The sequence below is a fragment of the Chanodichthys erythropterus genome, chromosome 20, assembly GCF_024489055.1.
Source record: "Chanodichthys erythropterus isolate Z2021 chromosome 20, ASM2448905v1, whole genome shotgun sequence".
Classification (NCBI taxonomy): domain Eukaryota; kingdom Metazoa; phylum Chordata; class Actinopteri; order Cypriniformes; family Xenocyprididae; genus Chanodichthys; species Chanodichthys erythropterus.
The window spans coordinates 34,509,893-34,535,840 of record NC_090240.1 but is presented as its reverse complement, the minus strand read 5'-3'; the positions used below and the strand labels follow the sequence as shown (position 1 = coordinate 34,535,840).

General features: G+C 37.3%; 1 protein-coding gene across 1 annotated transcript; it reads left to right on the top strand.

The window, feature by feature from the left end:
* The first annotated feature begins 847 nt into the window (after positions 1-847).
* Positions 848-4,471, top strand: LOC137009458 (uncharacterized). The gene is made up of 2 exons (XM_067371706.1): positions 848-1,125; positions 1,758-4,471. The coding sequence occupies exon 2, from the start codon at positions 2,017-2,019 to the stop codon at positions 3,592-3,594; it is 1,578 nt and encodes a 525-aa protein (XP_067227807.1). The 5' UTR covers positions 848-1,125; positions 1,758-2,016; the 3' UTR covers positions 3,595-4,471.
* Positions 4,472-25,948: the final 21,477 nt, after the last annotated feature.

Here is a 25,948-nt window from a genome sequence, read left to right as displayed (position 1 = left end):
GGGTCATCAAGGCATCTATTGAATACCCCTTTAAGCACCTCATCATTGTACCGCAGCCCTCTTGAAAATGTCCAGAAAAACTGGGCAAAACACCCTACCTCTCTCCCCTCCTGTCGCAGAGCCACCACTGCCCGAACTAGAGCCATCCGCTCTCCAATGGAGGCTGGGGGACTAATCCGAATACTCATGCTGCTGGATCTAGTATTTAGGGTGGATTGTTCTGTCACGGTTGCACACAAGAACAAGATGGTAGATCCAAGCGCAGCATAAGTATTTATTGGGGAGTCCAGAAACGTAAATCCAAGGCAGGCAAGAGGTCACAATCCAGATAATCAGTCCACAAAAACAAAAGCCAGCGATACAAACAATGCACGTAACAATACAACAAACCACAACCAAGGACAGACACAACTGAGTATAAATAGACAGACACTAATGATGAAACACAAAACAGCTGAGTGCAATGAGTGGGATAATGAGTCCAGGAGTGAGTATGGGAATTGTAGTCCAAGGGGTGAAAACAAGAGTCCAGGATGGAGTGCCCTCTAGTGGCTGACTAGGGCACTCTCACTAGTGATCATGACAATCCATGCATCTTGTCCATCGTGAGCCAAGGATTTTAACGATAAAGACACTTGTGCCTATGGCTAATGGTTTAGGAGTTATGAGCCACCTGGGTTAAAACAACCCAATTGCTGGGTTTTTCTATTTTCAATCCAACAGCATTTTTTAAAGTGTACATGTTATGTCTAATAGAACAACATCAAAATAATGAAAAATACAAGCAATATGATGAACTGACAAGCTTCTAACTGTAAGTGTGATAGATTGAAATATGCATTTAAATTCATAATATGCAATTAAATTCATAAATTCAAAAACAGTAAAAATATTTTACCTATGATCTTGTGAATGTTTAAAACTTTATAGAATGTACATATGTAATTTGTTTATCATTTTGAGTTCATCTGTGATCTATTAGTTGGGCACATTTAAGGTGTGTGATCGATTGCTCTGGCCTGCTGGAACACTAGGGGGAGATCTCGCGGGTTTCTTCATTCTACATAAAGTTCACAGTGGGGAAACAACCACGAGATTTATGTTTGTTCATCTCCCTCTTTTCAGGTATTCTAATGATAAACTGTTATAAGGTGTTAATGATATAATGTTTAAGAGTGTGCAGATGTTATAATGATACCGATTGCATTTTGTTAAAGATGTTTTAAAAGTTAATTATTGGTTTAGAGATGTACGAGCTCAGCCATGAGATGGCGCAAGGCCTACATAATGGTGCGAGATCACATGTAGAGTGTTTAATATTTGCGTATTTTGTATTTAATGTTTAATGTTGTTGGTTTAGTGCCAATTGGTTGAATTGCTTTAAAAACATGAATATATTGAGAAATGTGAAAAGTGAATTACAGAGAATCCAAGATATTGATGTATTTTCAGACGAGATAATTGTTTAAAGAGTATTAACATGTTATTTTGAATTGTATCAGATATTCTCATAAACAGCTATATAATATGTATTAATTAATGTATTATTTATAAATAACTGAAGATCTTATAAGTAACTAAAAATTGTATAATGAATAGCTTATGGTACTCATTGTAAAAATCTGTGAAATGAAAAGAGAATATCATTGATGCTGTTTTGCAAAGTTTATTGTCAATTGTCATGAACAGATTCTACATAAAGTTCACAGTGGGGAAACAACCACGAGATTTATGTTTGTTCATCTCCCTCTTTTCAGAGGTATAACATTTGGAGGCACCGCTGGGATATACTCTTCAGAGGGTGGTCGTCACTTACCTGGCAGACAACTTTTGATGCAGTACATCCCCTAAAACAACCCAGATCAACAGTGGAGTGGAAAGAGTTCCTGCAGTAAAGGCAAGAAAGACGTAAAGAACTGTAAACCTGAGGCCACAGAGATAATCAGGTGAAACAGATAAATTCACTCAGTCTCAATTAAGCCCCAACTCAGAGAAAAGATCCACTCTAGAGTCAAAATGGAGACAACAGTGCTAGAGGAAATGCAAGTTGAGATCATTGCCATGTTAAATCCCCTATCCAAAGACAAACTTCTCAGTGTTTGTGAGTTCCTGAACATATCAGATCAAGAGAAAGTCCCTTCTAAATCACGCATGTCTCTGATCTCTCACATCCTTCAACATCTTGAAGAGGACATAACAGAGCTAGAAGATGGTGGCATGTCTGTACTATTAAGCTTGAGACATAAAATAGTAGAATTGAGTACAGTCGCTGAAAATGAGCCAACAGAGCAATGCAAAGTCGCAGAAAAAGATAGATTGCAAAAGGAGTTAGATGAACTGAAGTGTGCAATGAAACAAAAATTGAGTGAAATGCAACAATTGGACGAACTGAGCACAAAACAAAGTAGTATTCAGCCTCAACCACAAATTGCTGCACACCTGCAACCCTTTGTGAATGTTCAGCATTTAAGCCCACCTTGGCGCAAAGAGTTCAAAATTTCTGGACAAATCGGTGAGCCAGGTCAAAAAGAGAAATTGACCTTTTCAAGTTTGGCTCACCAGATCGAGAACGGTCTGAGCAGAGGCTACCCAGAATGTGAGATTTGTGATGCAGTCATTCGTGCCATTTCCCCTGGCTTGCAGTTACGAAGCTATTTAGAAGGAAAGTCCAATCTGACTCTACCTACACTCAGACGAATTTTACGTTCTCACTTCCAAGAAAAAAATGCAACCGAACTTTATAAGCAACTTACTTCTGAATGCCAAGGGAACAAAGAAACACCTCAGAGTTTCCTAATGCGTGTTTTGGACCTGCGTCAGAAAACCTTGTTTGCATCCCAAGAAGTAGAATCAGGCCTAAAATATGATCCAGCGTTAGTTCAGAGCATGTTCTTACATACTGTACTCACCGGTCTCCAAAGTGACAGCATTAAAGTAGACATGCAGCCCCTCCTTCTTGACATGAAAACCACAGATGAGGCTCTGTTGGAGAAATTAAATATTGCTTGTGCTAATGAGGCAGAAAGACAAAAGAAAAAGAAAACCCATGTGCAGCACACCCCTACTGTTGTCCATTCAGTCAAGTCCAGTGATGAAACCACTGATAAGAAACCCAGTGTGACTTCAAGCGGACCAAAACCATCTTCCAGTGTGCTGTCAGAACTTAAAGAACTGAGAACTGATATAGCATCACTAAAAACACTCAGTGCTGAAATAGCTCACATTCGAGAATCATTGCAGCAACCAGCCTTTGCCTCACCACAATGCCCCATTCCTACACCGAGGACTTCTGACAGAGAAATTGTTCAGTGTCCAGTGCAACCATATTGGCCATCACCGGGTACCAACCAAACAAGAGTGAACACTCAATTTCAACCCCAATATATGCCTCGACAATATTATGCACCGACTACTCGTTCTCAAGCAAGAAAGTGCTTCAATTGTCAGCAGCAAAGAACAGAGGACCGTTGCATGCATTGCTTTAGATGTGGCAGTGGGGAGCACTTTCAAGCAGGATGCAGAATTCGTGGCATTAAGCCTTCAAGGGAGAGTCCTTTAAATGGAGAGCGGTTACTTCCGCGGGACAGGGAGTAACCAGATCCACTGACCAGTCCCCAAAATGTGCAGCCTGTGAAAGAACAGAGAAGATAATGAAGCAGTGTTCACAATGTAAAAAGGCACTGTATTGTTCTAAAAACTGCCAAACTCACCATTGGGTTGAACACAAGCAAACTTGTATCAACTCACTGAAACCAGTGTCAAACTCCTGCATGACCATGAGTGTTCACGCCCCCTACAGAATCAAAGTTAATCAGCATTCTCCTGTGACATCATTGGTAGGGAGGCAATGTCTTGTTGAATGTTACCTGCATGGCCAACAAATTCAAGCACTGTGGGACACTGGCTCTCAGGTATGTGTCATTGATGAACTGTGGAAACAGGAATACTTACCAGAAGTCCCATTGAGAGCTGTGTCCGATATCCTTGAGGCTCCAAATACGTTGAACCTTGTGGCTGCCAATGGCATTGATCTGCCCTATATTGGATATGTTGAAGTGACATTCAGATTATCATCACCGGCATCTCACCAAGCTGAACTTGTCATTCCTATGCTCGTAGCGAGGGGTCAAAATCTCTCACACCCTATCATAGGTTTCAATGTGATAGAACAAATTGTGAACTCCATTGAACAAGCACAACCAAACACTGTAAACAGTATGCTTGAGAGAACTGTGAAAGCTGCATTCCCCAGCTTAAAGAGGAGCAAAGTCCAGACATTTATCCAACTCTTGAGTGCAGAGAGCTCATGTGAATATACAGTAAAGACCACAAAAGTGCATGTTAACATTCCAAAACGTAGTACTGTACAGGTCTTATGCAGAGTGTACATGCAGCCAGTTAAAGAGGACAGCACACTCCTTTTTGAACCTGATGTGAACCCCCAATGGCCGGATGGGCTTGAATTCACAGAAAGTCTAGTGAGTCTAAAAAAGGGGGGCTCCAACAACTCTCACAATTGAGGTGTACAATGACACTGATCATGATGTAACTCTCATGGGCCAGACCCCAGTCGGTACATTACAGTTGGTCAAGAATGTCTTACCTGCTAGTATGTTTGAGGTGCCAGTAAACTCTACCTCTGTTGGGGTATGTCACATCCAGGCAGCGGATACTGATGAATGGGACCCGCCTGTCGATGTCAGCCACCTGAATAAACACCAGAGACAGGTAGTACAGCAAATGCTAAGAGAAGAGTGCCATTCATTTTCTAAGTCAGACAGCGACATTGGGTGCATCAGAAATTTGCAACTGAGCATCTCACTTAAAGATGATGAACCAGTCAATCGTACTTACATGTCTGTGCCAAAGCCTCTGTATCGTGAGATGAAAGAATACTTACATGACCTCATAGTACAAGGCTGGATTGAAAAATCAAACTCATCCTACTCTTCTCCAATCGTGTGCGTAAGAAAGAAAGATGGCAGCCTCCGTTTATGTATTGATTATCGGGACCTGAACAGAAAGACTCACCCAGATAGACAACCAATTCCGAGGGTGCAGGACATTATGGACAGCCTTGGTGGTAATTCCTGGTTTTCGTCATTAGATCAAGGGAAGGCCTACCACCAGGGGTTCATGTCAAAGGAGAGTAAACACCTAACTGCTTTCGTGACACCATGGGGCCTATATGAATGGGTGCGTATCCCTTTCGGGCTGATGAATGGTCCCGCAGCCTTCCAACGATGTATGGAAGAGTGTTTAGAAGGCTTGCGAGATGAGATCTGCATCCCATACCTCGACGACACCTTGGTGTTTAGTAAGACCTTTGAGAAACATGTCCAGGATGTAAGAAAAGTTCTGCAACAGCTTAGGCAACATGGCATCAAACTTAAGCCAAGTAAGTGTGAGCTTTTCAAATCTGAAGTCCGCTACCTGGGTAGAATAGTTTCTGCAGAGGGAAGTAAAGTCGATCCCGCAGACACAGAAGCTGTCAGATCCCTGAAAGACAAACAACCAAAGAATGTGGGTGAGCTGAGGAGAATTCTTGGTCTACTTGGCTACTACAGACAGTACATTAAAGATTTCTCTCGCATTGCTAGCCCTTTGTATGACCTGTTAAAAAGTACTCCAGAAGATAACGCTCACCTGAAAAATAACCAAAGACAATCAAAGACAAAATGCATGAAAACTGGTGTGCCATCGAGTAAGTCCATTACCTGGACGGAACAACAGCAGAGCACCCTTGAACAACTAATTGACTGTTTGCTCCAGCCCCCTGTATTGGCCTTCCCGGACTTTTCACAGTCTTTTATACTGCATACTGATGCGTCAGCTCAAGGCTTAGGTGCAGTATTATAACAGAAAGCAACATGAGAAACTTCGTGTGATTGCCTATGGGTCCCGTACTCTATCCGCTGCTGAGAAAAACTACCACTTGCACTCAGGCAAGCTTGAATTTCTTGCTTTGAAGTGGTCAATCACCGAAAAATTTCGTGATTACTTGTATTATGCTCCAACTTTCACTGTATATAGTGACAATAACCCCCTTACTTATGTCCTGTCAACTGCCAAATTGAATGCCACCGGTTGCAGGTGGGTTGCTGATTTGGCAGATTTCCACTTTACAATCAGATATCGCCCAGGCCGTGAAAATATTGATGCTGATACGCTGTCGCGACTGCCCCTTGACATAGGAACTATGATGAAAGAGTGTTCTGAGGAATTGTCATCTGATGTAATTGGTGCGACAATTCAAGCTGTAGAAGCTCAAGAGGGTCCCAGCATCCCATGGTCAGTCTCCACTAACTGTTCATCTATTGAAGCTTGTCCAGCAGTCCCGACAGTAACTCCATTGTCAATGACGGAGATCCAACAAGCACAAACTAATGACCAGGATATTAGTCCTGTATATGAATGCAAACTGTCTGGAACCAAACCTCAAGTAAAACACCTAAAAGATTACAGCCTCAAAACAAAATGCCTTTTCGTGAGTGGGGAAAGCTTACCATTAATAAGGATGGTATCCTCTGCCGAACCACTTCCACACGTACACAGTTGGTCCTCCCTGAGAAATTTAAAGGAACAGTTGTGCGAGAGCTTCATGATGAAATGGGCCATCCAGGTACAGATCGCACTCTCTCACTCATCCGTGAACGTTTCTTTTGGCCATATATGCAGGCTGATATTGAGCATTATGTCACAAAAACATGCAGATGCCTGAAGCAGAAAAAGCCCTGTTATGAGACAAGAGCCCCATTGACAAACATTGTTACGACTCAGCCCTTTGAATTGATCTCAGTTGACTTTCTCCACTTAGACCGCTGCAAAGGAGGTTATGAGTATATACTTGTGGTAGTAGATCATTTCACCCGATTCGCCCAAGCATACGCCACTAGTTCCAAATCGGGTAAAACGGCTGCAGATCGTATCTTTAATGATTTTGCCTTAAAATTTGGCTTCCCGTCTCGCATCCATCATGATCAAGGTGGAGAGTTTGAGAATCAATTGTTTGAACAGCTCCAAAAATACTGTGGCATCACGGGCTCCAGAACGACCCCATATCATCCGCAAGGCAATGGCCAAGCCGAGCGTTTTAACAGGACATTGTTACAAATGCTACGAACGCTCACAGAAAGTCAAAAATCTAACTGGAAAGACTCCTTGAATAAGCTACTGTATGCTTATAATTGTACCCGCTCAGAAGTCACAGGGTTTTCTCCTTTCTACCTTTTATATGGAAGGTCTCCAAGACTGCCGGTCGACATGTTGTTTGGCTTGAATTCAGAAATGCCTACCTGTAATCAGAAAGAATATGTGGAGAAATGGAAACACGGAATGGAAGAGGCATATAAAATCGCCAAAGAGTGTGCTCAAAAATCTGCTGACAGGAGCAAAAAGAGCTTTGACAGGAAGGTAAGGAGTACCACACTGCAGCCAGGTGATCGTGTTCTTGTAAAGAACTTAACACCCCGAGGGGGCCCTGGTAAACTTCGTAATTTCTGGGAAGACAGTATCCATGTAGTCGTTCGGCAGATGGGTGGTGAGCTTCCAATTTATGAAGTAAAGCCAGAAAAGGGAAAGGACGATCCAGAGTCCTCCATCGCAACTTATTAATGCCTTGTGACCACCTACCTCTTGAAACTGCTCTGCCTCAAAAGATCAGACCAAAACAGACATTGGAAAAGCCTCAAGTCAGCCATGTTGAATCTGAGGAAGAGAGTGAAGATGAATTAAATTTTCATTATATACCACCACAAGTACCTCAACCAAACAATGTTGTTGAACCTGAAAGTCTCAAACCACTACCTACCACAGAGTCTGATGAGCAGCCAAATGGGGTCATGGAACAAGTTCCTGCTTCAATGTCATCTGTGGAGAGTGACCAAGAGGATCAGGAGCCACCTGTGGAGACCGACAGTGCAGAACAAGAGTTGAACTTACCTGCTGATGAACAGGTTCCGGCTCCCATGTCATCCCCTGAAAGTGACCAAGAGGGTCAAAGAGAGGAAACCTACCAGCCACCTAGAAGGCAAAGATACCCACCAAGAGTACTTACCTATGACGAACTTGGTACACCGACTTATGTCAGGCAACTAAATGGGATCTTGCAGACACCACAACAGAACTTACCGTATGTGTCTGCTCATGGACTGTCAACATGGTTGCCACCTGTTCAGCAATGTTGTTACCAGTTGCCTGTTGTGTATGGAGTCCACTAAGGAGGGACCACAAACTGTTAAATTTGCAATTGGCATTATAGACTGTTACAGTCTGGCCCCTTGAACTTGTGGACTGTTCTGTTTTAGGAATATTGCCTTGAACATTCTTTGAACTTTTAAAGTTTGAAATTTATGGACTGTTTTGTCTGAGGAATATTGCCTTGAACAGTCTTGGAAGTTTGAAATTTTGAGAAAACAATGGACTGTTTGCCTTATGGACTGTAGTCGTGAGAGGCTGTTGGACTCTTGAAATTCAAAGAAAATATGGACTGTTGTTTCTTATCACTTTGAAGTGTTGCACTTTGATACATGGACGGTTCTTTCTGCTAAACTGTTGATTTGCTCCAGGAAGTGAACGAGTGAGTTTGGGACAATCTGTGGACTATTTAAATGTTGAACCGTTAAAAGAACTGTAGCACGAGAAAAAAAAAAAACACCAAAAGGACTGAAAGACTCTTGTGTTAAAAGAGAATGGTAATGTCGAGACGACATTTAATTTTGGAGGGGAGTGTGTGATAGATTGAAATATGCATTTAAATTCATAATATGCAATTAAATTCATAAATTCAAAAACAGTAAAAATATTTTACCTATGATCTTGTGAATGTTTAAAACTTTATAGAATGTACATATGTAATTTGTTTATCATTTTGAGTTCATCTGTGATCTATTAGTTGGGCACATTTAAGGTGTGTGATCGATTGCTCTGGCCTGCTGGAACACTAGGGGGAGATCTCGCGGGTTTCTTCATTCTACATAAAGTTCACAGTGGGGAAACAACCACGAGATTTATGTTTGTTCATCTCCCTCTTTTCAGGTATTCTAATGATAAACTGTTATAAGGTGTTAATAATATAATGTTTAAGAGTGTGCAGATGTTATAATGATACCGATTGCATTTTGTTAAAGATGTTTTAAAAGTTAATTATTGGTTTAGAGATGTACGAGCTCAGCCATGAGATGGCGCAAGGCCTACATAATGGTGCGAGATCACATGTAGAGTGTTTAATATTTGCGTATTTTGTATTTAATGTTTAATGTTGTTGGTTTAGTGCCAATTGGTTGAATTGCTTTAAAAACATGAATATATTGAGAAATGTGAAAAGTGAATTACAGAGAATCCAAGATATTGATGTATTTTCAGACGAGATAATTGTTTAAAGAGTATTAACATGTTATTTTGAATTGTATCAGATATTCTCATAAACAGCTATATAATATGTATTAATTAATGTATTATTTATAAATAACTGAAGATCTTATAAGTAACTAAAAATTGTATAATGAATAGCTTATGGTACTCATTGTAAAAATCTGTGAAATGAAAAGAGAAGATCATTGATGCTGTTTTGCAAAGTTTATTGTCAATTGTCATGAACAGATTCTACATAAAGTTCACAGTGGGGAAACAACCACGAGATTTATGTTTGTTCATCTCCCTCTTTTCAGAGGTATAACATAAGTATTAAAAATTAGGGTGAATTCAGGGTGATTGGGACCCTTTCTGCCATTGAGATGACTTGGAAAAACCCACAACACCCTAGCAAATGCATTGTAATTTATGCAAGAAATGGCATAAAAAAAGGTCCCACATGTTCATTCATGAAGCACATTCCACACTATACACACAACAGCAGGGAGAAAGACCTCTGGAAACTCACTGTCTTTTCAATGAAATGCAGCAACCAGAAGGTTTATGAACAGCGGAGCAGAAGACAATGTGAATTGAATATCTGATAAGACATCAATTGATTAACAAAACCTTTTAAAGGTTAAACAAAACTTTAGAATGAGGCAGGGATTTTAATTTCCCTGATCAGCAAACATGACGTGACTGCTGTCTTGTTATGCATACTCACAATTCAAGACCTTTCAAATTTACCAACTTTACTCTCAGAATATCAAGTAGCTCTGATTTTCATTACCACAGTTGGGTGTTTCTTCAGTTATTGGCACACCTCCGGTGGACGTTTAGAAATAAACTCTCTCTAAACACTTTTACACTATCATTTTTTTTTTCTACTAAGAAATTTCCACATATAATGCTTTGAAACATTTTTGGAATAAAACTGCTAACACTTTTGTTAAGTTTCATAGCCAGCACTTAAATATACTTAAGTGTTATCAAAACCCCCATGTTTTAGCACTGTTCATTCACATCTTTGAAAATTAAATGGATGATCAAAACAATGAAAAGTCCCATAGACTAGGTCAAGTAAGACTACATGTAAAAACATGCTAGCAACATGTTAAATCATGCTAGCAACATGCTATCAACATATTAAATTAGCCGACAACATGCTAATCATGCTAGCAACTTGTTAAAACGTACTAACAATCGGAGCTTGACATTAACTGGCCGCCAACCCGCCAAATTTGAAATGACTAGATTTTAGCTGTGGCAGCTAGGTAAGATAGCCACTCTCACTACAGCCACTTTGGCGGGTTGAATATAATTTCAGCCTACAGCCTAATCAAAGACAGCCGACCCTGTTGTAGCACAAAATTACAATTCAATCACAATTTGTTATCGATGAACGTGCAGTAAGTCAAGGATAGGCGGAATAGCGCTAAATCACACACAACAGAAGCGCGCTCTCTCTCTCTGTCGCGCGCCCGATCAGTTCTCCTCGCGCCTGAATAGAAAAATAGCCTACGCGCGCACACAGATGTCAAAATGTTCATCGTGTGAAGTATCTCGCATGAATACAGTCAGTTATGGCTTAAGTGGACGTAAACAGCTGGGTAAAAACTGTGTATGTGTCAGTATATTATGTCCATGCATTCAGCAGCCCAATTAAATACCTGTCTGTCATGTTAATCAAACAGTTAAATAAATGTATACATGTTAAATAAACCTACTGTATCTGAACAAAATAGTTTATTTAGTTTACTATTGAATTGGTATTTTGCTCAAATTTTTTTTTCTTTTCATTTTTTCATTTTGTATAGCCTACACTCTAAAAAATGCTGGGTTAAAACAACCCAATTTGGGTTGAAAATGGACAAACCCAGCAACAGTGGTTGGGTTAAATGTTTGCCCAACATGCTGGGTAGTTTTATTTAACTCAACTGTTGGATAAAAATTACTGTATTGCTTGCTTAAAATGATCCCAAAATATGCTGGAAATTAACATTTATTAATATGTTTAATAAATGAGCATTTATTAATAATGAAAAATAAACAATAAACATTTATTAAATTGCTTATTAATAAATCTACACCTTTTGATTATTATTGTTGCCTCTAGTAATGATGTGTTTTGGATTCATTTTAAGCCAGCCATATAGTCATTTTTAATCAGTAGTTGGGTTAAATAAAACTGCCCAGCAGGTTGGGCAAACATTTAACCCAACGACTGGGTTAAAACAACCCAATTGCTGGGTTTGTCCATTTTTAACCTGTTGCGGCAAAAATTAATTAGCTGACATCACTAGTAAGAGACAAACCTTATGAGAATTCACTTTATAAAGATTTTATTTCTTGCAAGAAAGAGTCCACAGTCGACACAACCATACAATGTCTGCCCCGAGTGTGAACTAAGGACACAAGAGAACCCACAAACATTTATACCCCCAATGTTTGAGCAACTCTTCTCAGTACTTTTCCATACAGGGTAAAAGTGACAATACACATACACAAATGGCTTCCCCTTCTGTCTTTGAACTTATTTAAATTATCCGATAACCTAGGTTCGGGAAAGCTCTCAGTTTGGGTGTCTCACCGTTACCCCCCTGGATTTCAGCAGACACTGTGTCTGTTGAGCTCAGAGAGGTGTTTTGCATAGCTTGAAGCAGATATTGGCATATTAAATTTTTCCCCAACAAACCCCACTTGGGTTGTTTTTAACCAAACATTTTTTAGAGTGTAACAAAAATAACATGTAGTTTTGATAAGAGTGGTCAATCTGCATCTGAACGATTGAAAGCATTTTAAATCTAGCTAAATCAAGTAATTTAGCATGCCAAAGTCAACTTTAATCATATAAAATGTAATTTTCCAGTCAGCAAAATTGTGGCCAGTGAAAGTGCTGAGTGGCTAGTAACTTTGGAAAACCACTAGCCACAGTATCTGGTGAACGAAAAAGTTAATGTCAAGCCATGCTAACAATGTATTAAATAATGCTAGCAAACTTTACTCATCTAGTCTTACTTTAAAGTCTTGTTGAGGTATGAGTTTCTGAAATGATTCAGTTTGCTAAATTGGACTAAATCACTATACACTGTAAAGCAACTAAATTCTTCATGGAGAATATGAGACTGACTGATTATATATAATTTTATGGGCTTGCTTCAGTGCTGTCTGCTCATCTCATTTAATGTCATCTTGTATCTCATCTCTTCTCCTGAGCTAATGAACGTCAGATTGTGTTGTGCCTGAGGTGATCCCGAGGCTTCTCAACTTCCTCCAGTGAGGAAGATGAAAAAGACAGAACAAAGAAAGACACATAGTGAGAGAGAAAATGAGCATTTCTTGACATAAAAATATGCTGCTGTTCTGTTCGTCCTGAAGATTGACTCTTTGGTTTTCTTCATTCTTTATGTCTCAGATTGCTCTAACATTGACATTTCTATTACACACACTCAAAATGCTTAAAACCTTTCATAGTAGAAAGTCTGAACACTTCAAGCAGCTGCCTGAACTGATGACGTACAAATAAAAACCAGTAAAGTTCCTAAAATGCAGCAATTAATCATAAAATTACCAATTAACTCAAGCTTCAAGGCTTCTGTGACAGAGTCAGATATAACACACAGTAGTGAAACTCTTCTGATGTTAGTGCGGGTCTCGCAGCAGCTGAGGAAGGTTTGAAAGTTTTGCTGTCTTATCAAGTTTGCCTCCACATCCAGTAACTGGATTAAGACTCCTCACTGTCAGAATATTGTGAAACCGCGTTCATTTCCACACCTTCAAAGCAAATGCTTCACAACCTTGAAAAACAGATCAAGCACCTCTGAGTAGGCTCTTCTATAAATTATTCATTAAAAAGTACTATTTACCTTCTCAACTTCTGTTTACTTTTCAAGTTTATTGTACTGAATTACCATCATTGACCACCAGTTTTCATAGTCACTATGCCTGTTTTACACAGCATTTATGTATGTTTTCCATTGATTGACATTCAAAAGTATCCACGTATTCTGACAAAAAAGCATATGCAAGCAACATATAATGCAAATCACAAACAAATCCTTATTAGGCAACATGTTCTCCAACCAATATGCCCATATAGGTCGTTTGTCACTTCCCTGAAATACGACCCATAGGAGCGCTTGCTAAAGTTGCGCTCCTATCGACAACAGGACACTTTCATTTTAATGCATTACTTCCTTTTATCTGCGTCATGTTTCGGGATTCGTGTAGCTCAATTGGCAGAGCATTGCAATCATGTGATCATACGAGAACACATTTGCTTATAAAGTGTATTCACTATAAGGGTGCGTTCACACTTGTATTTCGGTTCGTTTGGTTCATTTTGTCTGGAACAAAGAAGAAAAAAAACATTTAGTCCTGGTTAGCGTTCAGATTGGCAATTTTATCACCGAACCAAAAGATACCGAACCTTAAAGGAACACTCCACTTATTTTGAAAATAGGCTCATTTTCCAACTCCCCTAGAGTTAAACAGTTGAGTTTCACCGTTTTCAAATCCATTCAGCCGATCTCCGGTTCTGGCGGTACCACTTTTAGCATAGCTTAGCATAGTTCATTGAATCTGATTAGACCGTTAGCATCGCGCTTAAAAATGACTAAAGAGTTTTGATATTTTTCCTATTTAAAACTTGACTCTTCTGTAGTTAAATCGTGTACTAAGACCGACGGAAAATAAAAAGTTGTGATTTTCTAGGCTGATATGGCTAGGAACTATACTCTCATTCAGGCGTAATAATCAAGGAACTTTGCTGCCGTTCCATGGCTGCAGCAGCGCAATGATATTACGCAGCGCCTGTGAGCCCCTGCTTGCACAGGGAGCGTGCCTTGCAACCATGGAGACGTTTGTGAGAGACGCTGCGTAATATCATTGCACTGCTGCAGCCATGATACGGCAGCAAAGTTCCTTGATTATTACGCCTGAATGAGAGTATAGTTCCTAGCCATATCAGCCTAGAAAATCACAACTTTTTATTTTCCGTCGGTCTTAGTACACGATTTAACTACAGAAGAGTCAAGTTTTAAATAGGAAAAATATCAAAACTCTTTAGTCATTTTTAAGCGCGATGCTAACGGTCTAATCAGATTCAATGAACTATGCTAAGCTATGCTAAAAGTGTTAGCGCCAGAACCGGAGATCGGCTGAATGGATTTGAAAACGGTAAAACTCAACTGTTTAACTCTAGGGGAGTTGAAAAATGAGCCTATTTTCAAAAAAAGTGGAGTGTTCCTTGAAGGCATAGGGATACATTCGCAATGAGATTGGTTGGATTTTATGACGTATTGCCTATTTTGAGACGGAACTTACCGAACATCCAAAACAGTGTTGATTGCTGAGGTAAATGTGCTCACTGTGTGTGCGTAGCCTGCATGTGATGGTATTTTGGCCAGCTGGGAACTCGTGAAGAGCTTATAAAATGTGCAAAGTAGTCAAAACAATGGCGGGAATCCATCCGTCACACACAAACGATCTGCTGCGTGGAGACGCGCGTCTGATGCCTGTCATGGGCAAACTCGCGACTATGACAAAAAAAAAAGAAATGCATGAGGATTCTGTCCTTTTTAGGGTCTCTACTTCCTGTTTTTGATCCGTTTACATGTCTTTGGTCCGTGTTGCGTTCATATATCATTCGAACCGCACCAGAGTTCGTTTGGAACCGGACCGAGACACATCTTTTTAGCGGTCTCGGTTCGCTTGTTTGGTGCGTACCAGGGTTCGGGTGGCAGCGAACCGCACTAACAGAGCAATCGCACCAGGATTTGTTTTAATCAAAATAAACATGACAAGTGTGAACGCACCCTAATTCACTAAGGGTAGGTTTAGGGATGGGGTGGGTGTAGTCGTCAATTTGTTAATAAAAAAAAATTAGTTTTGCTAAATGGAAATAGGACAAATGATGTAAAAAGTCCACATATAGCATTTAAATGAACACGCATTTTGATTGGTAACAATAGTTATACGTCATTTCATGATGACAGACGTAACACAACACTGTCATTATTTTTACGCCAGCTAGAGGGCAGGTCATTTTTTTTGGAGGACAGTCACATGTTGTGTTTTGGTGCAGTGCCACCTACTTGTCCGGAGATATGAAAATTGCTATTTTTGCTTATAACTTATGAATGGTTTGTCCAAAAATCAAGTGTCTCGTTAGTTTTGAGTCGAATGATATACAATTTTGCCATATTGCCCATTTTGAATTTGGTCATAAAATGCTGTATTTTATGAACACATTAGCGTATCGTTACGAAACTCATTATGAGTTTTTGGCACCATGCCGTGACAGTCCTCAAGAGTTTCAGGGCAGCGCCACCTTGTGGTCAAATGTTACAAAAATGTTAATAACTTTTGACTATATTAACCTGTTGTAATGAAACTGGCCTCAATAAATACTGTGAGTCATTTCAAGAACCAACTTTGCCATAGTTGGGTGAACTTCCTGCCATTTTACCGCCACTTTTTCTAACTCCTCCTAGACTGTTGCTCTGATTTTCACCAAAATTGAATCATATCATCAGACTGTGGCGAACGGATTTCATGTCGATTGATAAAAGCGTTTTCATTTACGGCAGCAACAAATTTGAGGCATGATGCCAAAATGGCTGCATATCTGCAATGCTTTGGCATATTGACACCAAACTTTGCATGTTTCATTTTCACCTCACTCCAATTGGTTAAAAGTGAAAAACCATTAAAGGATTAGTTCACTTTCAAATGAAAATTTCCTGATAATTTACTCACCTCCATGTCATCCAAGATGTTCATGTCCTTCGTTCTTCAGTCAAAAAGAAATTAGAAAATGGCCGATCGTTTCGCTAGATAAGACCCTTATATTGTTTAAAGTATAGCTGCATGATTAATCGTATTTTAATCACGATAACAATATCTGCTTCTCTCGATTGATTACAAATAATCGTCACGACATTGGCCCTCTCGTTATTTTATTCTGAAAACATGTTTTTTTCTTTGGTATATGCATGTGGTTGCCAGATGCAAAGAACTTAAATCCCCCAAATAGAGCTTTTTCCTTAAAAGGGTATACTTTCTTCCCGGTGTTTTAATTAATCTGTGCAATCTAGCCAGTCTTTGTTTCTTCATAAGCCACTTGTACTATTGGTATCACCTTCAGTGATGAATTTCAACAAATGCCACATTGATCTACACCTTACTGTTTGCAGAATGCACTTTTGCAAATAATATTAGGAGTTTCGCTGTTTTATCTTTTGAAGTTCCTAAAGGTTACCAGTTTTCATTATGTTAATAAGTTGAAAATGATATATAGACAGTGATATTTATATATATATATATATATATATATATATATATATATATATATATAAATATATATATATATCAAAGAGCATTGTTCTTTGCTTTACGAATTTGCAGGGCAATCTGAATCTGTTTTGTCTAATTTGCAAACAACTTGTGTTGCTTTAAAACCAAAACCATATTTTGTAATGATTTACTATCTAACGAAGTTATCATGGTTGGTTAACCCTTAAAGGCATACCTCGGGTCTCAAGTGACCCGGGACGTCATTCGCTACCCTCCTCCTCGTTCATTTTGTAAAGTTAGACATCAACCTTCTTGGTATTCCTCAATCAATTTATTATAAAGAATATAACAAGAAAAAAATCATAAAATTATAAAAGAATGCCTGTTTTTGTATTCATTTTTTGTAAAAATTGTATAGGGTCTCTAACGACCCGAGGTGTGTATGAGTGTACGTATTTTTTCTGCACAACAATAATTGAATCTTAGATGATGGAATAAGTCCAATTCACCTTTATTCCACAACATGGCAATGTCTGATACACAATGCTGAAGTGACGACTCATTTAGACAGAAAACGAAATAACAAGAAAAACATGAAATGGCTCAGCGATTTACTGCAGAACAAGTACTGAACGCAATCAAATATGACTGTAAATGTTACTGGATGGATCTGGTGAAGCTGTTAGCGATCGAAATATTGATTTAGAAGATTTTGAAAATTATATAGTTTTGAGAATATGTTTGAGATCGCGAATGGGCTCGTATTTGTGACCTCAAATATAAAAATAGCCTATTATTTGCTGAATTTACTGGGAAATGAGCTCTGACGAGGACAGTGATGATGGCATAAAATATCTACTCAAACCGAGCCCTTTCAATCTATAACTAGTTTAAAGCTCTTTGAAGCTGCACTGAAACTGTAATTTTGACCTTCAACCGTTTGGGCTCCATTGAAGTCCACTATATGAAGAAAAATCCTGGAATGTTTTCATCAAAAACCTGAGGAAAGAAGGACATGAATATCTTGGATGACATGAGGGTGAGTAAATTATCAGGAAAATTGTAATTTGAAAGTGGACTAATCCTTTAAGTCAAATTATTTTGAGACTGTATTTGATTTTTTTTTAATTTTATCTTAATATGTCTTTAATTTTTCGTTGCAGTCAGTCTGATGCTCCCAGCCATGTTGGCATGCCTTTCATTGTGCTTGGCCCCTTATTTTATTACAGCTGATGTTTTACCATTGACTGATTGTCGTTTTAGAGGCTCTAAACAAATGTTTTCCCTATTTTATGCTGCCAGGAAGTAACAACAAAAATAAAGTCTTTTTCAAAATTCTTGTTGTACATATCTACTTTTAATGATTTGAGGAACCCAAAGGATATGAGGAAATATAACTAAACTTTATCCGTAAATATATATTTTTGGCCATTTTTATATATTTTAAAATATAATTTACATATTTGCCATTCATTAACGTTAGTTAATGTGTCAGCGATTGTATGCTAGTATCTCAAATCAAAAGTACAAGAAACTGTGATATACCTCATACCTTCTTGCTTCATTTAAATATTCTCTTATTCCGAGTATGCTATTGCTGTGGTTATTTATGGATATGATACTAACAGATGGTTTTCTTCCAGTAATAAATACAGTAATGAATATCCTGTTCATGTTTACCTCAAACTGACTGTTAATAACAAATGCCCTATATAGTGTTTATCACTTGCTATATTGACATGCATCCCAATCCACAATCTGATGAATAGCACAATCAGAATGAAATGAAATCCTTAAATAATCACCATGTTACCCTATATTTTACAGTGAAGTGTCATTACAATGTCTTTCTTCCCGTGAGCACTTATCTGAAGTTCACAGCAGAAGGAAAACGATGGTTTCAAAGGTGCTTTTCCTAGTTCGGTTGTAATAAAATGCCAGAAGTAATTACAGTCTGCGCATCTGACGCATGATTTTGTGCAGTGCCAGAAGAAACTGTCAAAGTGAGAAATTATTCATCACTGCAAAGATCAATATGAACTATGCAGTAAATTAAATATCAGGGGTGACTCACCTGTCAGGTGGTTTTTATTAGAGTGCTTGAAATAGGCCTGCTTCAGCTGGCTTCAGGGGAAAACAGACATGACTATCAGTCATTAGCAAAAAGGCCTGTTCACACAGAATGCATTTTGCATTTAAAAACACAAGACGCAGGTCATTGGGGAAAAAGTAAGGTCTAATGCGTTAAAAAAGAAGTCAAACTTCTTTTAACTTGAGCGCGCCGTTACATAGAAAAACAAGGGAAGTAGCGGAGTGAAAAAACGCGAATCCTACTATGTGAAGACTGCATTGAAAATCCTGGATTTTCTTATTAAAGTTTGTATTGAAAAACAGAAAGTATAAGTAGGCTATTTTGCTTCCATTGAAGCACAAGATGCTCACTAAACATTCTCACTTTTAATTTTGTCGAGGGATTTACAACATTTACATCTGCTGTATTACTTTTAGCCTATTTGTTCAGGAGTTTTACAAATATTCAGAGTGTATCTGACCTGTAAACCACCTGAGGCTGAGAACGTGTTCATCTTCTCCTGCATTTCATTCCCATAATTAATTTCTCCTGGGACAAAGAATCTAAATCTACTCTATTTCAGTCCCATCACAGTTTCCACGGTCACTATTTTGCAATAAATTGGCTTTTAGCTTTGACTTTTTTCAGTCTTGAAAAGTCCCAGAGCTTAAAAGCTTTTTCTCACCACAAAGAAGGATTTATCAATGCAGTTTTTGTTATTTGTCAAAAGGCAGAGCACACTTTTATCCAAAAATGAAATTCAGTCACACAGAATTGAAATCTTTTCACCCAATTCAGATGTGGATGAGTTGCAGCAAGTTGGACATCATAATAAAATGTGATTTGAAAGCCGTGACTATTTTCACTTATAAATTGCTTCAGTCTCTCTCAGTTTCTCACAATACTTGAAATAGAGTGCACAAGTCATATGAACAATACTGATATGATATTGATTTTGTTTTTTATTATTATTATTCTTTTTCGTCAAGGTTTATTGTCTTTTGAAATTGAAACCCAAATAATTACAAAGCAGCAAGTAACATATTTAATTAAACGTGAAATTTTGAAGTAAAAGACTGAAATAGTATTTATTTTTACTTCAATAATCTTTTTTTTTTTTTTTTTACAACTTCTAAAAGTCACTTTTTACAGTGCATTTTAGTGCAAATTCTAAAACCAGTAATCTGCAACATGCTGTTACATGTTTCACATGAAAAGTTTAGCCAATCAAAACAGAGATTACATGACATCTTAAAGGCACGCTATAAACAGCCGTAAAGGTCAGAAAGAGGTGTAAAACTGCAGTGTGAAAATAAATTACCACTGTATCTGAGGCAAGAAACCTTCACTGCTTTTATTTTATAAATAAAATGCTTCAAAAGAGCTGGGAGAATAAGGAAGAAAGCATTTGTGATTAGGTTAAAATTGGGTAAATTTGGATAAGGAGACAAACCATGGGGAAATTTGAGCTGTGGTGCATGGTTATAAGATATCTCTGGATTACAGTCAGGACACTTTCCAAAGAGGAAATTTGAACTGCGTTGCATAGATATCACCGGAAGGGGGAATAGGTTGAGTTTGAAACTTTGTGTATCAGTTTGAAGTGCCTTAACAGGTAGAGCTAGACAGCGGTCCTGTCATGTGAGGAAGATCCATTTAGATCCACTCTGAAGGACAAAAAAAAAAAAAAAAACTCCCTGAAACTTTCTAGCTCTTCCATCCAGAAAGCAAAAATTCTTATTTCTATTCCTTATGTTCTATTTTATTATTCTTCTTTATGTAAAGCACTTTGAATTACCATTGTGTATGAAATGTGCTATACAAATAAAATGGCCTTGCCTTGCCTTCAAGATTGCAATATGAGGCTTTTGAGTGCGCTTTGAGCACATAATGTGTGAAGAAAGTACTAAAAGAACAACTAAAACGTGGTACACTGGATTTGAAATTACCATGATATTTAAACAAGATGGGGACAAAAATACCTTTAATGGTTTTTGCAATGATTTCTCAGGATGCATTAACTGGTGTTGCTGATCAGTCTTTGATTAAATTATGAAATAAATCACAAAAGAAAAGTTAATGTTTTTCCAAAGGTGCAGTTAGTTCAGAAATGAATAATGGTCTTGAATTTGGACAGCATCTTGATATCATAAAAGTAGAGTCAGTGATGAATTTTGCCATTTATGAAAATATTTAGGGCCCAAGCCCTATAGATGAGTCTTTGCAGCAAATTTTTCATTGATAAATCTGAGTCAACCATTTATTTAAAGTCTTTCTAAACTCAAAAACCTTCCACCACATTCTCAATTTTTCAGAGCCGGTCAGAATTCACTGACAGAATAAATCCAGACGATCACGGCTGAAATGTTTGGATATAATATCCTGTCAGCCATCAGACCTCCTCTCAAACACTAAAGGGTACATCTGCCCGCTTCGCACAGCTTCTCTGAACGACGTGCTTGACATATTAAATACAATGCTTGGTCATGCAGGTGTATGAGAGGAGAAAATTGAGTAGGACTCATTGGGTGTAAATACAACTACAACTATTAGAAATTAATGATTAGTTTTGATATGATATGCATTTATGAGATGTGCACGACTACCTAAGACATTTCAAATTCACTAATTTATATCTTAATATATTCATGACCTGTCTTACACGTGTTGTGAAATTTTCTTTGAGTTGTAAAGTTCAGGATATTTAATGGAAACCCTTTCTCTGTAGAAATAAAAGACTGAACAAGCCCCATCTCCAGTCCACCAAGACCATTTAAAGGTGCCCAAGAATGCTTTTTCACAAGATGTAATATAAGTCTAAGGTGTCCCCTGAATGTGTCTGTGAAGTTTCAGCTCAAAATACCACATAGATTTTTTTTAAATAAATTTTTTAACTGCCTATTTTGGGGCATCATTAACTATACACTGATTTTGGAGGTGCGCCGCCCCTTTAATTCACCTGCTCCCTGCCACAGGAGCTCATCTCGACTATATTACAGTGCATTTACAAAGTTCACACAGCTAATATAACCCTCAAATGGATCTTTACAAGATGTTTATCATGCATGCTGTATGCATGCTTCGAATTATGTGAGTAAAGTATTTATTTTGATGTTTACGTTTGATTCTGAGTGAATTTGAGGCTGTCCTCCGTGGCTAACGGCTAATGCTACACTGTTGGAGAGATTTATAAAGAATGAATTTGGGTTTATGAATTATACAGACTGCAAGTGTTTAAAAATGAAAATAGCGACGGCTCTTGTCTCTGTGAATACAGTAATAAACTATGGTAACTTTAACCACATTTAACAGTACATTAGCAACATGCTAATGAAACATTTAGAAAGACAATTTACAAATATCACTAAAAATATCATGTTATCATGGATCATGTCAGTTATTATTGCTCCATCTGCCATTTTTCGCTATTGTTCTTGCTTGCTTACCTAGTCTGATGATTCAGCTGTGCACAGATCCAGACGTTAATACTGGCTGCCCTTGTCTAATGCCTTGAACATGGGCTGGCATATGCAAATATTGGGGGCGTACATATTAATGATCCCGACTGTTACGTAACAGTCGGTGTTATGTTGAGATCCGCGTGTTTTCTGGAAGTCTTTTAAACAAATGAGATTTACATAAGGAGGAAACAATGGAGTTTGAAACTCAATGTATGTCTTTTCCATGTACTGAACTCTTGTTATTCAACTATGCCGAGGTAACTATGCGCTGACATTAAAGCCCAAAGTATACCTCACTTTTTACGCGTATGCGAGGATAAGCATAATGTGCATGTCGTGAATTTTGTCATAAGAAGAGTACTTGTACACGCAGGTCGCATATGCACATTTAATTTCTTTTTGCAGTTATTAGTTTATCCACAAGGTGGCAACCATGCTCTGGGAGCGTCGATTCACCAGGTAGTCGAAGAAAACCTGCATAAACAGAACAGAACAGAACGGAACGCATGCAAGCTACAGCAGCGATAGAGGCCTACACAAACGAGAGATGGTGCGAAGAGGTTAGAAAGAACCCTCATATGTACAACTCTAGCATGAAAGAACACAAAAATATTTACATTGGTTGTACAGTTTTGAGATATTGCTCAACACTGCGCATGCTTTGAACGTCATACGAGTCAAGCGAAGTATACTTTGCAAGGCTGTGTTCGACTGTGCTAGCATATACATTGCATTCGGACTGAATCGCCATAGTGAACTATTAAAATCAAAAACCAAATAATTAAAAAGCAGCAAGTAACACATTTAATTAAATGTGAAATTTTAAAGTAAACTGAAATAGTATTTTCTTTACTCCAATAATCTTTTTTTTATTATTATTTACAACTTCTAAAAGTCACTTTTTACAGTGCATTTTAGTGCAAATTCTAAAACTGGTAATCTGCAACATGCTGTTACATGTTTCACATGAAAAGGTTAGCCAGTCAAAACAGAGATTACATGATGTCTTGAAGGCACACTATAAACAGCCTGATGATTAGCTGTAAATGTCAGAAAGAGGTGTAAAACTGCAGTGTGAAAATAAATTACCACTGTATCTGAGGCAAGAAACCTTCACTAAGATAAGTGGACTTCAGGGAAACAAATAAAATGCTTCAAGATTGCAATATGAGGCTTTTGAGTGCGCTTTGAGGACATAATGTGTGAAGAAAGTACTAAAAGAACAACTAAAACGTGGTACACTGGATTTGAAATGACCATGATATTTAAACAAGATGGGGACAAAAATACCTTTAATGGTTTTTGCAATGATTTCTCAGGATGCTTTAACTGGTGTTGCTGATCAGTCTTTGAATAAATTATGAAATAAATCACAAAAGAAAAGTTAACGTTTTTCCAAAGGTGCAGTTAGTTCAGAAATGAATAATGGTCTTGAATTTGGACAGCATCCTGATACCTTAAAAGTAGAGTCAGTGATGAATGCAGTATTTTGTATGGCATATTTCTTTATTAGCCGGCAAATCATTTTTAATGTTGGTGCTGATGAGGTGCATACAGTACAGCAAAAACACATGAAACCTTACAGAAGCTCAAAACAAAGATAAAGCCACTCAGGACAAACATCATTGAGGAACCGTCTTGAACTGACCAGCAATGTTTCAAGCAGCACTTTGGAAATGCAACAATCTTTAAAGGTACATCAATAAGCAATTTTCATCACAGCATGTTGAAATCATATCAATACAGGCCAAGGAAGCAACCCTGAAGTGTTGAACTATACTGTGGCTTACAAAGTCCAATTCAATGCAGCTTTGGCCCTCAGCGTAACAATAGACAACACATTCACCCATGAAAACAAAAAGAAAAGAACATTTCCCTGCCATAGAAAATATATATGAACAACGATTGTTTTTTTTTTTTTTTAGACATCTGAAAGGTACAAAACTTTGCACTCAGGTCAAAAAACAAGGCATACAAATCTTAAAAATGAATTGAAATGGCTATTCTTTTTGACAAAACCTTTAGAAAATGTAGTTTTCCACCTTATTTTAAATATTTGCAGTTTTTGAAACCCTGTTATGAAAATAGTTTTAAACCCTGATGTGTCAGTTTGTTTTTAAAATAAAATGAAGATGTTGGTAAAACTTTAGTTTAGGGTTTAATTCTCATTAACTAGGTGCTTAGCATGCATATTACTAGGATACTGGCTGTTTATTAGTACTTATCAAGCACATATTAATGCCTTATTCTGCATGATCATATTCTACATCCCTAAATCCAACCCAATACGTAAACCTAACAATCTTACTTAACTATTAATTAGGAGTTTGAGGCAAATGTCATAGTTAATAGTTTTTTTAATAGTGAGAATCTGACCCTAAACTTAAGTGTGACCAAAATTTTGTAGGTGTATATATATATATATATATATACAGTCCAAAAGTTTGGAACCACTAAGATTTTTTATGTTTTTAAAAGAAGTTTCGTCTGCTCACCAAGGCTACATTTATTTAATTAAAAATACAGTAAAAAACAGTAATATTGTGAAATATTATTACAATTTAAAATAACTGTGTACTATTTAAATATATTTGACAAAGTAATTTATTCATGTGATCAAAGCTGAATTTTCAGCATCATTACTCCAGTCTTCAGTGTCACATGATCCTTCAGAAATCATTCTAATATGCTGATCTGCTGCTCAAGAAACATTTATGATTATTTTCATTGTTGAAAACAGTTGTGTACTTTTTTTTTCAGGATTCCTTGATGAATAGAAAGTTCAAAAGAACAGCATTTATCTGAAATACAAAGCTTCTGTAGCATTATACACTACCGTTCAAAAGTTTGGGGTCAGTAAGAATTTTTATTTTTATTTTTTTGAAAAGAAATTAAAGAAATTAATAATTTTATTCAGCAAGGATGCATTAAATCAATCAAACAATACAAAAGATTAGATTTCAGATAAACACTGTTCTTTTGAACTTTCTATTCATCAAATAATCCTGAAAAAAAATATTGTACACATTAAATGTTTCTTGAGCAGCAGATCAGCATATTAGAATGATTTCTGAAGGATCATGTGACACTGAAGACTGGAGTAATGATGCTGAAAATTCAGCTTTGATCACAGGAATAAATTACAGTTTAAAATATATTCAAATTGAAAACAGTTATTTTAAATTGTAATAATATTTCACAATATTACTGTTTTTTACTGTACTTTTTCCAAACTTTTGGACTGTATATATATGTATATATATATATATATATATATATATATATATATATATATATATATATATATATATATATATATATATATATATATGAGAGAAAGAGAGTGTAAACAAAATAAAATAAATTAATAATGAAAAAAATAAATTACACTAATAAACTAACTAAATATAGTATAAAACATGTAAAATAAGGGAATAAAAACAAAAATGTAAACATCGCTTAGTAGGGACTAGCTTTTGGGCCACCTAATTCTGTTTTTATTTGATAAATTGATTAAAAAAAAGTCTCAGGAAAAAAAAAAGTGCTGTTTGATTTTTTTTTAGTAACATGTAGTAACATGATTGAATTGTTCAGCTCAACACTACAATTTGTTTCAAAATTGGGAAAAATGGAATTAATTGATTTACTTATCTTTTAGTCATAGTAAAAAATAGTCCCAGTGATGTCATTCGGGAACTCTTTGAGTTCAGTTCAGTCTTTGGTTCAGTTGCAGTGACGCCAATACAACTGCTTCACCAAAAAAGCC

Excerpts from the sequence above, each read along its gene's own strand:
- LOC137009458 (XM_067371706.1), top strand. The coding sequence starts at position 2,017 with ATGGAGACAACAGTGCTAGAGGAAATGCAAGTTGAGATCATTGCCATG.